Here is a 15937-nt window from a genome sequence, read left to right on the forward strand (position 1 = left end):
CAGCAAGCCTCCGGTTATCAGTTACAAGCCTATGGATTTCATGCTGTTGCATGTCAAGTTCTTCAAGAAGTGCAGGGGGAGGTTGGCGTGGAACAGGGCCACGACTGAAAGGTCCTTCAGGATAAACACGCCTTCCATCATCAAAAGCTTGACGAGGAATGCGTCCTCTTCCAGCCATCAAGCTTTTCCTAAAAAAAGAAATAAAACATGGTAAAGGAAAATACATATATTACAAATTTGAATACTGACATATACAACAAAAAACATGATACAAAACTGGAATTGCAAACTAAAAAATACTTAACGCGGAGCACATTTAAGTTTTAAATAGGAGATGGTCTTTCGCAGAGTGCCAAGGAAAACGTAAGAAAACTCTAAGGCTCTAAGCACAAGCCTGGTAAATATGGAGTCGATTACATTTGATTAAGAACAATATTCCTTATGATGGTTTGAAACATAAAAAATGTGAAATATGTAAAGAACACATTACAACCTGCTGTTCACATGCATCACAATGCAGGCTTGAATTAATGAATTTTAAAAAGCGACCTCTTCTTGGGACTTGAAAAGAAGAACTACATTATCTATACTCCCAAGATAATAAAAATAACAAACACATTTTGGTCCTTCAATGAAAAAGTTTAATGTTGTGTTCCGATTATATCCAAATTCCAAACAAAAAAAGCCAAATAGGCTTTGAACAAAATTGTATGTTAGAGAAAACTACAAATAGTAGTCTTAGGGTGTGTTTGGATTTCAATGGGGTTAAGGGAAGTTAAGGGAAACTAGGTGAGAGAAGGGAAGGGAAAGGAAGGGAGTTCCCTTCCCCTTGGTTACACCCCAATTTAGTGGGTAACAAATTTTATACTATTAAGGGGTGAACCAAAGGGAACTAGGGTGAATAACTTCACATCCTAAATGTTCCCAAAGAAGGTGAATGGTTCCCCTAACTTCCCTTCTCCCTTATTCCCCTCAATCCAAACATTAAGTTAATCAAGTGTTGTACTCCAATACAGGCAAGGGATGTCGGGCATGGAAGTTTTTTAATCTCCAGACAAATGGGTGCAGCCCTATATGTATATTTTTGTGGGTATATATGCATAATTTGGTTCATATGGCATCACAGGTATCCAAATCTATTACTATACATATATGAAAGAACCCAGTTCAGTGAAACGACCTGTAAAATAATAATAATTTTTTCCAAAAGAGGTATATCATACTCCATCTTATAATAATTTCTGACGCAACTAGCAAATGACTAATATGTGTCTTGCCATGGAAAGACAAGCAGCTGTGTCCAGGCATGTTGTAACAGCAATTATTTATTTATTTATTTTTCTGAGAAAAGGGTTAAGACGTGGAAATAACTAAGTCGATCACTTATTTTTCGAGACTCTCCTCTAGCTCCATCACCAAGTTTAGCGACAAGAGGGGTGAGGCATCATGAAGCAGTTCATCGGAACCGATCCAGAATTTAAGTGAGTAGTATGAATTAGGTAAGAATGGTTCGAAAGGCTAAAGCCGAGTGTTCACACAATAGACAAGTGTGTCCTGCCAACCAACTACGAACATCAACTAGACATAGATAGTTATTAAAAATTATTTTATAACCTCCTTCTTGTTTTACCAAATTGTGATCCAAAATCAATAAGAATAATGGAAATAACTGCAACCATGCTTTTTTTCAGATCAGCCTACAATTTTCTACAAAAGATACCAAATTTGTTCATCAAACCACCTTCATGTTACTTATCATCAATTATCTTGTTTGGTACCAAACCAGGTATCCCTTGCATTACATGCAACATTAAAACAGCAGATTTTGATAAAGGAGAGAAATTTTCTGATTTATAGTAGTACTAGTTCTTCTGACAATTAATGCATCGGTCATTAACTTCATAGATCAGAAATCTAAGCGAAATCAAAAGAATTTAGAACAAAAGGAAACTAGGGTTTTCATCTGACCTCATGGATCAGAAATCTAAGCGAAAATAACAGCATAAAGAGAAGAAAAGGTGAAATTTTTGAGTCGATACCTGGGAGAGAGAACGAAGAAGAGACGAACGGCGGTAGAAAAATTTAGGGTTTCCTTCGAAGAAGTAGATGATCTTGATGTTTTATGCCCAAAACCTGCTCGATTTTACTAGGCGAATATAAAGCTTCTGTTTTATTCTAGCGTTTTGTTTTCATATATACCCCTATATTATAATTACTAGGTGTCACCCGTGCAATGCACGGGATTAAGTTGATATTCTTGTATGTATATTAGATTAGGCTGGGATGCACATGCATTGGACATACTTAAATATCTTGATTATTTTTTATTTTTTTTTTATTATAAATGGGTTCTGAAATATTTTACCTTTATCATAAAATATATTAAAATATTTCAGATGTCTCCATGAGTAAAATCATGTTGGTTTTTTGTTTTAATTTTTTGTCTTATGGAGAAATAGTAAAGTTTAGGGATTTGGATCCTCTCCACTTCCAAAAAAATAGTGGATACATCATTACTTAATCACAAAAATTAATTATCTAGTAAGTGATTATAATTTATTTTCCTTTGAGTGTAAGCGTTAAACTTAGAATGCATCACAATCACTAATTAGATAATTAACAATGGGACTAAAAGTAGTCGTCTCCCCACTTTTTTATGAAGTGGAGAGAATCCAAAGTTTAGAGGCTTAAATATAGCATCCATACGATAAACTTGTATATTTGATACCAATGCAATTATTATTTAGATAAAAAATAATTTTTATGGATCCCGATCCTCTCTAATTAAGTAGTGATTGAAGAGGATCCAATTCTTTCAATCCACACCATCAATTATAACTTTCAATGATTGAGATTACACCATGTAATATTTTTATTGTTATCTTGAAAATCATATCGTCTTGATAATCGCTAGTAAACTTGAAAACTATTATAGTCAGAACCACCATTTTTAATAGTGGAAATCTTAAGTGGCGTGATCTCATTCTTTAAAAAAGATAGATGGTAAATATTAAAAGAAATGGATCCTCTGTAATTACCACCTAATTGAAGAGGATTTGAATAAATTTTCTATGGTTGCTTGCTAATTTAGTTGGCATTGACAAAATTGATATTTTTTCTACACTCACGCCATGTTGCATGAATCTATTTTCTTTCAAAAAAATTCATTGTAAAAATTTCAAATTATGCTACCAGAAAAAGTATACTCTCTCAAAAAATGATCCTAAATGTTCACATGTTGAAAACAACGAAAGAATTGAAGAAAACGTAAAAAAATCAACATATATAGTTTGGTTGTAGGTCGGTCGACTGAACGGCATAGGCCGGTCGACCGATTTCGTGCATAATACAGGGTACGAAACCCTGTTCAGGTCGGTTGACCGGCCACGATCACGCGGTCGACCGAAAGTGTGTTGTTTACAGGACTAAAAAATTGTGTTTCTAGCCGGTCGACCACAGGCATGTGTCTGGTCGATCGGGAAGCGGGTAATTAGGCCAGTTCGATTTTCCCAGTTGGTTTTGGTTTGTATTTTGATATAAATTGAAACACATTTTTAAAGTTTCTTAATGAGAAAATTAGCAGACTTTTGAGCACTTTGAGAGGGAGATATTGTGAGGGAGTTGAGAGCTTTGGTTTGTTTTCGTCAAAAGTTGGTCTCGTTGTGGAATTCATTATATCTTCAGTCGATTACAATAAATTCAAAAGAGATAGCCTTTTTATAAGACTTCTTTTACACAACAAAATGAAAATTATAACTTTTTAGAAACAAACGCAGGATCGTTGTTTGGATCGCTGCTTGCGTGGGATCTTTGCCTGTGCCGGGAGCGCTTTGACTCGTGGACCGCCAAATCACAGATTCTGATTGAATCGTGAGGGGTTTAATGATTCTTTCTTCGTTTATCGAAGTGAGAATTTGAAACGATATCTTATCAAAGTAAGATAGTCGTTCTTCTTGAGATCAAGTCAAAGCTCGAATCTCAAGGGATTGCCAGAAGCTCAGGAACTCTGCTCTCTCTGCTCCGAAGTGCTCAGAATTGATCAGCCCCTCCAACAAATGATCACAGGGGGGTATTTATAACCCCTGGACGAATAACCACTTCCGAGACAGTGTTTGCTGTCTCGGCGGTCGAGACAGCAAAGACTGTCTCGGGTTCCGAGATAGTAAACACTGTCTTGGGTTCCGAGACAGTAAATGATGTCTCGGAAATCCTCAACCGCCCAGCAATTTTCTTGTAACTGCCTTCCCACGTTTTACAACTCCGTTATTTTAGCAGTTATCAACGTGATTCTCGCCCACGACGTTTCCCACGTTCTTGAACAGTTAGTGGCCACGTGTCGGCGGTTACAAAACAGTTTCTGATCTTTTGAAGGTTGTCTCGCGGGCGAGACAGTAAACATTGTCTCGCGTGTGAGACAGAAAACACTGTCTCGCATGGCGCGACAGCAAAGGTTGTCTCGCATGCGAGACAGTCGCACGGCGAGACAGCAAAGACTGTCTCGCATGCGAGACAGTCTATACTTGTGTTCTTTTGATTTTTTTTTTTAGATGATTTCCTCTTGAGCTGTATTTGGATATCTTTTCAGCATTTTTTGACGCCTACAGATACCCCCTCCAAAGTATTCCAGACTCATTTTTATATAGAGGAGTCTGGAATACTTTGGATAAGATGGGTCTAACTTTTAATCCTTTCAATACTTGATTGAGTAAATCGTACGGAAGGACCCATAAATGGCTTCAACTCTTGACTTCTTCATCTTTTAGCATATTCAGTGCTTTGTAGAATAGCTAAAATTCCTTCGGTGCTGCGCTTATCGCGTGACCATTGTCGAAGTCTTGAATTAGAACTGCTATTGAAGAATGGAGAAATAGTTTATACTCATATACTTTATTGGAGTGTTCGGGAAATAGTTTAACCTCATATACCCGTTAGAAGGTAATCAGGTTATTCTTAAGAATATTCTGAGTAATATTCTCCAGAAACTTCCTGTTGAGGATAGGGAAACAGTTTAGACTTGTGTACCTATTGGAGTAACATGGTCTTTTTTTTGTTGGTAGAGATGAACCCAATGATGGAGAGGAAGAATTTTATATTCTATCTCCTGGTCTCTTTTTTTTGTTGGTAGAGATAAACCCGAAATCAGAGAGGAAGAATTTTATATTCTATCTCCTGGTCTCTTGTTTGTTGGTAGAGATAAACCCGAAATCGGAGAGGAAAAATTTTATATTCTATCTCCTGGTACAAAGGAAATTTGAAGTGGGATTTCTATTCAGAGAATCTGAATAAGGTTTGATCAATTGAGATTGGAAGCAATCTTAACTTTTATAGTTTTGATTGCACAAATCGAAGCTGGACCTCTCGTTCATGGAAGGAATCGAAAGGGGATTTTGGTTTTGGTCCTAACTGTAGTAAGGTTTGACCAAGTGGGAGTTCTGAGATGATCCTAACTGTTTAAAGGTTTGATCATCCAATTTGTGGACCTCTCGTTCATGGAACGAATCGAGAGGGGATTTTGGCTTTGGTCCTAACTGTTTAAAGGTTTGACCAAATGGGAATTTGAGACGATCCTAACTGTTTAAAGGTTTGATCGTTCAATTTATGGACCTCTCGTTCATTGAAGGAATCGAGAGGGGATTTTGGCTTTGGTCCTAACTGTTTAAAGGTCTGACCAAGTGAGACGATCCTAACTGTTTAAAGGTTTGATCGTTTAACTTTTAGACCTCTCGTTCATGAAAGGAATCGAGAGGGGATTTTGATTTGAGTCGATCCTAACTGTTTAAAGGTTTGATCGTTCAATTTATGAGCCTCTCGTTCATTGAAGGAATCGAGAGGGGATTTTGGCTTTGGTCCTAACTGTTTAAAGGTTTGACCAAATGGGCAGTGAGACGATCCTAACTGTTTAAAGGTTTGATCGTTCAATTTGTATACCTCTCGTTCATGGAAAGAATCGAGAGAGGATTTTGGCTTTGGTCCTAACTGTTTAAAGGTTTGACCAAATGGGAATTCGAGACGATCCTAACTGTTTAAAGGTTTGATCGTTCAATATGTGGACCTCTCGTTCATGGAAAGAATCGAGAGAGGATTTTGGCTTTGGTCCTAACTGTTTTAAGGTTTGACCAGGTAAGGGTTTGAGACGATCCTAACTGTTTAAAGGTTTGATCGTTCAATTTGAGTGGACCTCTCGTTCATGAAAGGAATCGAGAGGGGATTTTGGCTTTGGTCCTAACTGTAGGAAGGTTTGACCAAATGGGCAGTGAGACGATCCTAACTGTTTAAAGGTTTGATCGTTCAATTTGTGGACCTCTCGTTCATGGAAAGAATCGAGAGAGGATTTTTGGCTTTGGTCCTAACTGTTTAAAGGTTTGACCAAATGGGAATTCGAGACGATCCTAACTGTTTAACGGTTTGATCGTTCGATTTGTGGACCTCTCGTTCATGGAAGGAATCGAGAGGGGATTTTGGTTTTGGTCCTAACTATTTAAAGGTTTGACCAAATAAGGGTTTTGTGAGGGAAGATTGATCTAAAGAAGTGATCGAATCTCATCTCAGCAAAAGAGTATTCGGAAATCACCATGGGGATATAGTGTTTATCACTTTGTTTGTAATGATCGGGTTATCCCTAAGGAAATTACATATAGCATTCTTCCGAGAACTTCCCGTTACATGAACCATCCACCCCCAGCTTCTTTCGCGAAACTGGATCTAACATCATACTGAGTTACATGACCGGGTTATCCTTAAGAATATTACATGTAAAAATTCTCCAGGAACTTCCCGTCAAGAGTGGGAAACAGTTTAGACTCATATACCTATTGGAGTATCGAGGAACAGTTTATACTCGTATACTCTTTGGAGTGTTGAGAAGCAGTTTATACTCGTATACTCTTCGGAGTGAGGGGAAACAGTTTATACTCGTGCACCCAGTGGAGTTAAGGAGAACAGTTTATACTCGTGTATCCAATGGAGTGGGAGTCATCTTTACTTGGCTTGTTTCGCCGTTATGACGCCAGAGTCAATTAAGGCTTGGATTTTGTTTTTGAGTCCAAAGCAAATCTTAGTGGGATGAAGAACCCTTCTGTGGTACGCACAGTAGTTTGGATCCATAATTCTCTTAGCTCTCTCCTGATCTTTAATAGGTGGTAGCTCGATCTTGTCGTTGGCGAGGAGGTATTTCAAGATGGCTGGAGCTTCATCATCTTCGAAAGAATACTCCTTTTGAAACCTCGGATCGGGAGTCGCGTTCCCAGTGATTGCAGATGTCGTTGGTCGGCTTCTCTCAGCTTTCTTTCTTTTAAGAAAATGTTCATCTTGTTCACCGCGCGTTTTCAAATCTTTCCAGGACATCGATAGACGCGTTTTGGATGGTACGACCCCCAGGGCTTCCAGGACATCGATAGAGAGATTATTGTGGCATGTTTGCAGGATGAACTCCTCTGTAACAGGATCTCTGTAATTTATTGCTTTGTTACGGAAGCGCTTGAAAAAATTGTCGACTGACTCTCCGTCTTTTTGCTTCTCATCTAGAAGGGTTCCGATTGACACTTCGGTGTCATCATCGAAGAAATTGCTGAGGAATAAACTTTCTATGTCATCCCAGCAATTGATGCTCCCTGGTTTAAGACGTCGGTACTAATCGAAGGCCGACCCACGAAGGGTGCCAACAAATGACCGGACCATTAAAGCCTCATTTCCAGAGATCATGCCTAAATGAGACTTGAAATAAATCAAGTGCTGAGTAGGTGAACTTTTCCCGTCAAACGGTGTGAAGTTAATTAGATTGAATTTTGATGGGTACAATATTGAATCCCATTCTCTTGGATAGGGACATGGAATACCCGTCTTTTTCACTTCTTGAGCCGCCATCAAAGCATTGACTTTGTTTTCAAGCTCTTTCATTTTCTCGTCATTGCCTATGTCTTCATTCGAAGGACGTTGAGGAGAATAAGTTAGACCATCCCCTGTAAGAGGTGCCATTAAACCACCCCCAATATCGTTATTGGGAGGGTGCGTTAAACCACCCCCAGCGTTATTGCTATTGGGAGGTGTATCAGCCATAATGACTTCATCCACTTCTGGATCATTATCATCTGCCACATTCTGAGTGTGGTGGCTGGATTCAGCTCGTTGACCGGACTCAGGAGGTTGAGGCCGTTGAGTTAGCAATTCTCTCATTTGTTGGATAGCTAACTCCATCTCTGTCTTCATCTCAGCTCTAATTTCTTTACGTTGCTTCGTTTGAGCTTCTTGAAGCATTTGAGCAAATTGATCAGAGGTGATCGTGAGGACTTCTCTGGTTTGTCCTGTGCTAGATACCGTATCATCCGAAGCGATCGCAGAACAAGTGTCCGAAAGCTCATCTTCTGATGACATTCCTTCATGCATTCTCTTGTAGTCCCTATATCTGATGGCTCCTAACTGGAGTCGGGACATCCGTTTGGCAATTCTTGAATTGACTTTTCCTCTCGGAAAAAAGTCGGGATTTGATTCACTTGAATGCCATTTAGATTTTTCTTTATCAGCCATGTTGATGGTGACTTCAGGGAATTCGTCATCTTGGACAGCTGATCTTCTTTTGTGAAAATGTCTCGGCTTAGGCTTCGACATTTTGCTGAAAAGACTGTGGAATACCGAGGCTCTTCGTGGGATGGTTTCTCATTTTGCGTAATTATATTCCGATAATACTGTTCTAATGAGTCGTGCACAGGAACAATGAGAGCTTATTTCTCAAATAATTCTCTTTCGAAATTTATTCACACCCCCAACTTGATAATACGATTCATCGGTATGATTGCCAAAAAATCGTATCGTCTGTTGGCATGACCTCCCAGGTATGACGATGTCTTTTGGTGAATGCGTCTTCTTCTGGGGGTGTAAAACCTTGTTGGCATTCTCAGGATAATTTATTACTATCTTTGAGCGATCCAAGGTTATGTCGGGAGTCGCACGTTTAGAACCACCCCCTTGCGGGTATTGAGTCTTAACGGGCTCCGAATGCTGACTTTGCTTAAGTTCAGACTTCAGGATCCAAACTTTGTAAAATTTTGGTGGTTCTTTGGCCACCGTTTTCTTGTTTCTTTCTCGTCTTTGTTGTAAGAGAGCACGGGCATAAGCAGCGTTTGCGCGACGCTTTTGTATACGTTTTTTGAGGGTTGAGCGAGCCTTCTTGACTAAAGTCCATTCATCCGTCGTTAGTTTAGCAGAGATATGAGTAATTGGTTGTTGAGACAACTGAACCACTCGATGCCTCCTCGACTCTAGGTCCGCGTGATAATAAACCCCGTCGGTTTGTTCCAAGGCCTTAGCTATTTGACGAGCGCGGCGCTGACGTTGTCTCTGACGAGCCCTTTTCGTCAGTGCCGGTGGACTTCGATCGAACGACTCCTTAATTAGGATGGAATCATTATGAGCAGAGCTTCCGGCTTTGGGGGTTGCTGGGATAATGTTGCGAGGCAAGGCCTCAACAACGATTGGGCTATAGTCTTCACTTTGTGCCTTCTTTGGCATGTAAGTCTTCTTCAATGGTGAGATCCTCTTGTACCCGCGAGACAATGAAGATCTTGAAGAGGATGATGAGAGATATTCCTCAAACTTGGTTTGGTCGAACTCGTATTAGACCGTGGATTCAACTGGAATCTTGATCGGCTGCGACACGATGGTCTCGGTAGCGAGACCGTTGGCTCCTACTGTGGTCGCCAGTTTGTTTTCAGCGAAAGTTGGTTTCGTTGTGGAATTCATTATATCTTCAGTCGATTACAATAAATTCAAAAGAGATAGCCTTTTTATAAGACTTTTTTTACACAACAAAATGAAAATTATAACTTTTTAGAAACAAACGCAGGATCGTTGTTTGGATCGCTGCTTGCGTGGGATCTTTGCCTGTGCCGGGAGCGCTTTGACTCGTGGACCGCCAAATCACAGATTCTGATTGAATCGTGAGGGGTTTAATGATTCTTCCTTCGTTTATCGAAGTGAGAATTTGAAACGATATCTTATCAAAGTAAGATAGTCGTTCTTCTTAAGATCAAGTCAAAGCTCGAATCTCAAGGGATTGCCAGAAGCTCAGGAACTCTGCTCTCTCTGCTCCGAAGTGCTCAGAATTGATCAGCCCCTCCAACAAATGATCACAGGGGGGTATTTGCATGTGAGACAGCAAAGGCTGTCTCGCCCGGCGAGACAGCAAAGGCTGTCTCGCACGGCGAGACAGTCTATACTTGTGTTCTTTTGATTTTTTTTTTTGGATGATTTCCTCTTGAGCTGTATTTGGATATCTTTTCAGCATTTTTTGACGCCTACATGGTTAGGGTTATATTTGAGTGATTTTGTGAGTTATAACCCATTATATTTCTCCTCCATATAGTGAAATCTCTCATCCTCTCCCTGTGGATGTAGGCAATTGCCGAATCATGTAAATTCCTATGTTTGGTTGGATTTGTGTCGTATTTGGTGGATTGCACTCGTGATTTGATTTGGTTTTCTTCTCTCGTGGATTACGAACTCGTTTGGTGTGCGAGCACGCTTCCGCAAAGCGCGTAACAATTAATATCAGAGCTCCATATTTAAGATCTAGGGTTTTAGCATTGGGTGGAGGAAGATTCATTGTGGAAGCTTAGTTTTTAGAGTTTAGGCTTCGGTGGAGATAGCGTTGTGGAGTTACTGTTGGAGATCTCGCTTTCCTCGTGTGGTTAGGAGATCATGTTGGAATCCTATCTAAGGTTTAGTTGGGTAATTTCTCAATTCTATCAAAGTTTAAATTTTTCTTTACAATTTGGAGTTTATAAGCATAGGAGAAGAAGTTGGTAAAAGCAGCAAGACAATGATGAGTACAGTTCAGGCTGTACTTCAAAATACTAAGATTAGTATAGTGAAGTATGACGGCAAAATCAATTTTGGTTTATGGATGAGAGACGTATAGGACGTTCTCAATGCTCAAAATTTGGAAAAGATCATCATGGTCCATGGGAGGCCACCGAAATACGATGAGGCGATATGGGACAAGATGAATAGGATCGCTTGTGGGGTGATCAGGTCTTATTTAGAACAAGAGCTGAAATACGATATGATTGGGGTGACGTCTGCGATGAAGATGCGGGGGATTCTTAACAACAAGTACCTTACGAAGAGTGTTAAGAACCGGTTGCACTTGCTACGAAGATTATTCAGATTTCAGATGTCCAGGACACCTCACTTGCGGCTCATATGAATAACTATACAAAGTTGTTGGACTTAGCAAACGTGGATGAGAAGATAACGGACGAGTACAAGGTGATTATCTTGTTAGGCTCCTTACCTGATGAGGAGTATGATACTTTCGTGCTCACTTTGTTGAATGAGAGATCTTCCATCACCTACAATAAAGTGAATAATGCATTAATGAACTACAATTTGAGGAGGAATGACAAAGAGACTTCCCATGCTAGTACTTTAGAAGAGGCCTTGTCGACAAGAGTTAGAATACCATATTCGAGAGGTAGTAATAGGAATAGATCAAAGTTAAGGGGCCACCACCAGTTAGAGAAGAACCAGTGTGCATTCTGTAAGGAACAATGATATTAGAAGAGAGTGTTGGCATTCTTGTTTTAATGATGTTTAACAAACAATTTACTACTAATAATGTTTGTCTAGTGTTTGTGTTTTCCTATTTATTATAGACAAACAATATGTTGGAGGATGGATGGAATCGAGCATTCACGATCATATCAAATGGAGGTTGGCGGAATTGTGGAGTGAAGCCTACGCAATTCAAACTTAAAGATTCAAGTTCAAGCTTCATCCACAAGTGTACCAAGTCAAGCTTATTGAAGATCAAGATAGCTTGGGTATATTTAGTTTAGGTTTTATATTATGTGTGTTAGTACTTTAAGCTCAATCATATATACATACACATATTTGGTTTATATATATATAGTTATATATATACGTAAGTTTTGGTTTATGGATTTAACAATCATTGTATACATATTTCATTAAGTCTATAAAATCATTTCATAGGGTTTCAAAACATTGTTTATGTCAAAACATCAAATTTTATGTATATCACATTTTCATGTTTTGGACACACTTGCAAAATACATGAGTTTTCACAAATGGGAAACTCAATTTGAGAAATTCTTTTTCTAACATGTTTAATTTCATGTTATAAATGTTTCCCAAAGTTTTATTAATTTTGGAATTAATTTGTTATGTTTATTTGAATTTACAAAATCAAGTTTTTAATAAGCTCATGTTCGTGCACATGTTCGTGCATATTTTTGCAAAACTGATGCGTTTTCACAATTGGGAAATGCGATTTGAAAAATTTCTTCATTTACATGTATATCATCATATATAAAAATATTTTCCTAAGTTTTACTAATTTTTGAGTTGTTTTGTTATTTTCAATTGAATTTACAAAACCGAGTTTTCTGCAGTTTTTTTTCAGAAACTATATATCTATGTTCAAACATTTATTTCTCTCAACTGGGAAGTGATATTTCAGAGACTCTTTCTCTAAAATATTTATCTACATGTCTAGAACATTCTCTCAAAATTTCATAATTTTTGGAGTTGATTTACTATTTTTAATTGATTTTACAAAGTCAGATACGTAAAATTCCAGAATCTGTCAAAAACAGAAACTGTCTGTGAATAGTACGGTCGACCACCACGGTCAACCGTCTGCAGTCCAGAGAGCTGTTTTGTAGTTTTGCTTCTCACAGTCGACCGCCACGGTTGACCGCCGAAGTTATCGTTGCACAGTAACAATGACTTGTTGATTTTTGTTTTTAGTGGGTTTTTGGGGTTTTTTGGGTTGTTTTCTTCTACCCTATATATACCCCTTTGCCATAACTATTTTCATCAACCAAGTTTTAAACAAGTTTTTACAAGAGTTTAAGTTTTGTTTAAGTGTGGGTTAAAAGTTTCAAGTTTGTGAAGATTGTTTCACAAGAAGATGAGATCATCTTTGGTTTGAGCTTTCCACTTCACATCTCCATCTCTTTTGTTCTAGAAAAGTTTTCTCAACTCAATTATCTAGCTTGTTTATATTTACATTGTCATATTTATATTTGCTAGACTTTAATTAAGTTTGATTTTATTTCACTCATTGTTTACACACACCCACTTGAGCTTATTGTATTTTCATATATAGTATATTTGGGTTGGTGAGATTTGTAACAATTGAGTGTGAGGTTACATTAAGTTCTCATCTATTATAGAGAATAAATTTATTATATTGTGAGATTGTAAAGTTTTCGGTTAGCTAGAAAACCGAGTGTGTAGTGGAGATATCCTCGAGGTGAGGAGCGGAGACGTAGGTCGTGGGGAACGAACTCCGTGAATGAAATTGTGAGGTGTAAACGTTTTTTGGGTAAACGTAGAAAACCCGGTTATGATAGTGTATTTCTCCCCGGGAGCGGGGAGCGGATACGTGGGACGGAAGGCCCGAACTCCGTGATCATTTGCTTGTGTTTGAGTTTGCTTTGGCGTTTCATTTGTGCTTAGTATTCATTACATTCTTGTCGACATTATCAATTGCTCTATCACATTTATAGATTGTTTATTTCACCCTTGTGTTAGTTTATATATTCTTGCATATATTTCATTGTATATCTTATTGCTAGGATATATTCATTTGTTCATATTGCTTATTCTTGCTTATAACATATTGTATATCTATCTTGCAAGAAGAATAATTTATTAATAAGTTTTAATTAACATAAAATCGGATTAGATTAGCATAAGACCCTAATCACCCCTCTCCCTCCCTCTAGGGTCTAACAATTAGTATCAGAGTTTGGTGCTCTTTGATTTAAGGTCTAATCGCCTTGAGTTAAAGATCCAAGTTATCTTTTTGTGCTAATCCAATTTTGAGATTTTTGTATCTTACTTGCACATATATACATTATGGATATGCACGGTGCACCTTGTTTAGGTTATGCCATGAATGTTGCTCCTTGTTTAGATAATTTCTCCTATGCCCAATGGTGTATTAGATTTAAGTTATTTGTTAGATCTAAACATTTTGATTTATGGGAAATTATTGATGATGCTTATATTGTGCCCACTTTGGAGAAATCCAAGTGGTGTAAAAATAATAAAAGATTATTTACTATGAACAAGATTTTATTAGAATATTTGCTAAATGCTTTTGATTCATCTATGTCTAACAAGTTTGTTCATTTTTATAGTGCTTACACTTTATGAAAATTTATTAAAGCACATCAAGAGAACTTGGAGGCGATCTGACAAGCTTTGGAGGATCCGGCTTCAAGTTCATATGGAGCATCATGCACACGACCACTAGGCGATAGCCCTAGTGAGGTTTGCGAGTTCGAATCGATTAATGATTTATCTAGTGATGAAGCGATAGCCCTAGTGAGGTTTGCGAGTTCGAATCGATTAATGATTTATCTAGTGATGAACTTGCTTGTATTAGTGAAAAATTATTGCATACCTATAACAAATTATATAAATATTTTATTGATTTACAAAGTAAGCATGATGCATTAAAATCCGATCATGAGAAGTTAGCTTCCAAATTTGATATCATTACTCAAGAAAATAATGCTCTTAAAGAAAACAATGATATGTTAAATTTAGAAAACAATAATTTGAAATTGGATATTACTAACTTGACTCATGACAAAAGTAATGCAATATTAGAAGTTGAGAACATAAAAAATGATACTGCTTCTTTTATAAATGACTATTTATGTTCTACTTCTAATAAAAATGCATATGTGCCTAATAATGAAGATTTGAATCTTGTGAATAAACACATCTCATCTTTAGATTCAACTTTGAAAATATGCATTAACAATCATAAGAAGCTTATGGATATGTGTGCTAAGTCTAAACTAAAATCATCCACTCATTATGCACACATATATAGCAAGGTTTACAAGTGCTTAATTTGCGGTTGAAAAGGCCATTTAGCTAAATTTTGCTATGATGCACACAAACAAAAAAATGTCAATGATCCTTGTGCATCTCATCAAGTTTCTTCATCACATGTACACACACATGCACCCATTGCTCATCATAAGCATGCTCATGTGTATATATGTGATCATTGTGGTCGTTTTGGTCATTTGGCCGATTATTGTTTTGATTTGAAAAAGAAATCTTATTTGCCAAATGTTTCTAGTAGATCACATGTTTTTAAATATGATGTTTGTGGTAGATTTGGACATCTTGCAAAATTTTGTTATGATATGCAAAAAGCTTCTAAGTTACAATATGTTCTAAATAGACCATTGTTTAAGAATATTTCTCATTTGTAAAATGAATTTAAAAGACAATCTTTATTTGCAAATGATTCCCGTGCACGAGCTAAAGGTCCACAAAAACAAATGGATCTCTTTCATTACACAAATTGCAATTGGAATGGTCATTTGAGTAAATATTTCTTTGACTGTGTAGTGCACCACATATGCCCAAACGGGTTCATAACCCTAGGGCTTTGAGCTTAAATGATAAAAGTCATGTCTCTAAACCTTTTGGTACCAAGAATACTTGGGTACCAAAACAAATTTGATTTTAAACCAAGATTTTTAATATTTTTCTTTTTCTTTTTTCTTGGTTTTAAAAATTATACTTTAAATTTTTGGACATGAAAACACTTCTTTTTATTGGTCAAATTCTTTTGTTTTCATAATTATTGGTTTTGTTTTGATGAGAGGTTTGTGTTTATGAGGTTTGTGTTCCCCCCCCCCCCCGGGTTTATTGGGTGTTTATTCCCAAATCTTGTTTACTGGGTACTAAAAGTTCTTATATGGGTTGGAACAAGTTTAAGAGCTTGATATATTGTTGCATCTATTGTATTTTGTTAAAAATTTTGTTTTAATTTATTGCTTTGAATTCATTATATAAGCACAAATAGATGATTCAAATCTCAAATATGCTTTATAATGTATTCTTTATGTGGTTTGATCAAGTTTTACAAAGAAAATTTCCTTTA

At 37.3% G+C, this 15937-nt stretch overlaps 1 protein-coding gene across 1 annotated transcript in view; it reads right to left on the minus strand.

Moving 5' to 3' along the window:
* The window catches only part of LOC109847215 (protein FLX-like 3), a 3612-nt gene extending 1450 nt beyond the window's left edge, over window positions 1–2162 (minus strand). The window contains exons 1-2 of the mRNA XM_020416458.1: window positions 2040–2162; window positions 1–188 (exon numbers count right to left, since the gene is read on the minus strand). The exon at window positions 1–188 is cut by the window's left edge and continues 172 nt beyond it. Coding sequence (XP_020272047.1) covers window positions 1–178 — 178 coding nt within the window. The 5' untranslated portion in view covers window positions 179–188; window positions 2040–2162. The remainder of the gene's footprint in view (window positions 189–2039) is intronic.

This window comes from Asparagus officinalis, chromosome 7 (genome assembly GCF_001876935.1).
Source record: "Asparagus officinalis chromosome 7, Aspof.V1, whole genome shotgun sequence".
Taxonomy (NCBI): domain Eukaryota; kingdom Viridiplantae; phylum Streptophyta; class Magnoliopsida; order Asparagales; family Asparagaceae; genus Asparagus; species Asparagus officinalis.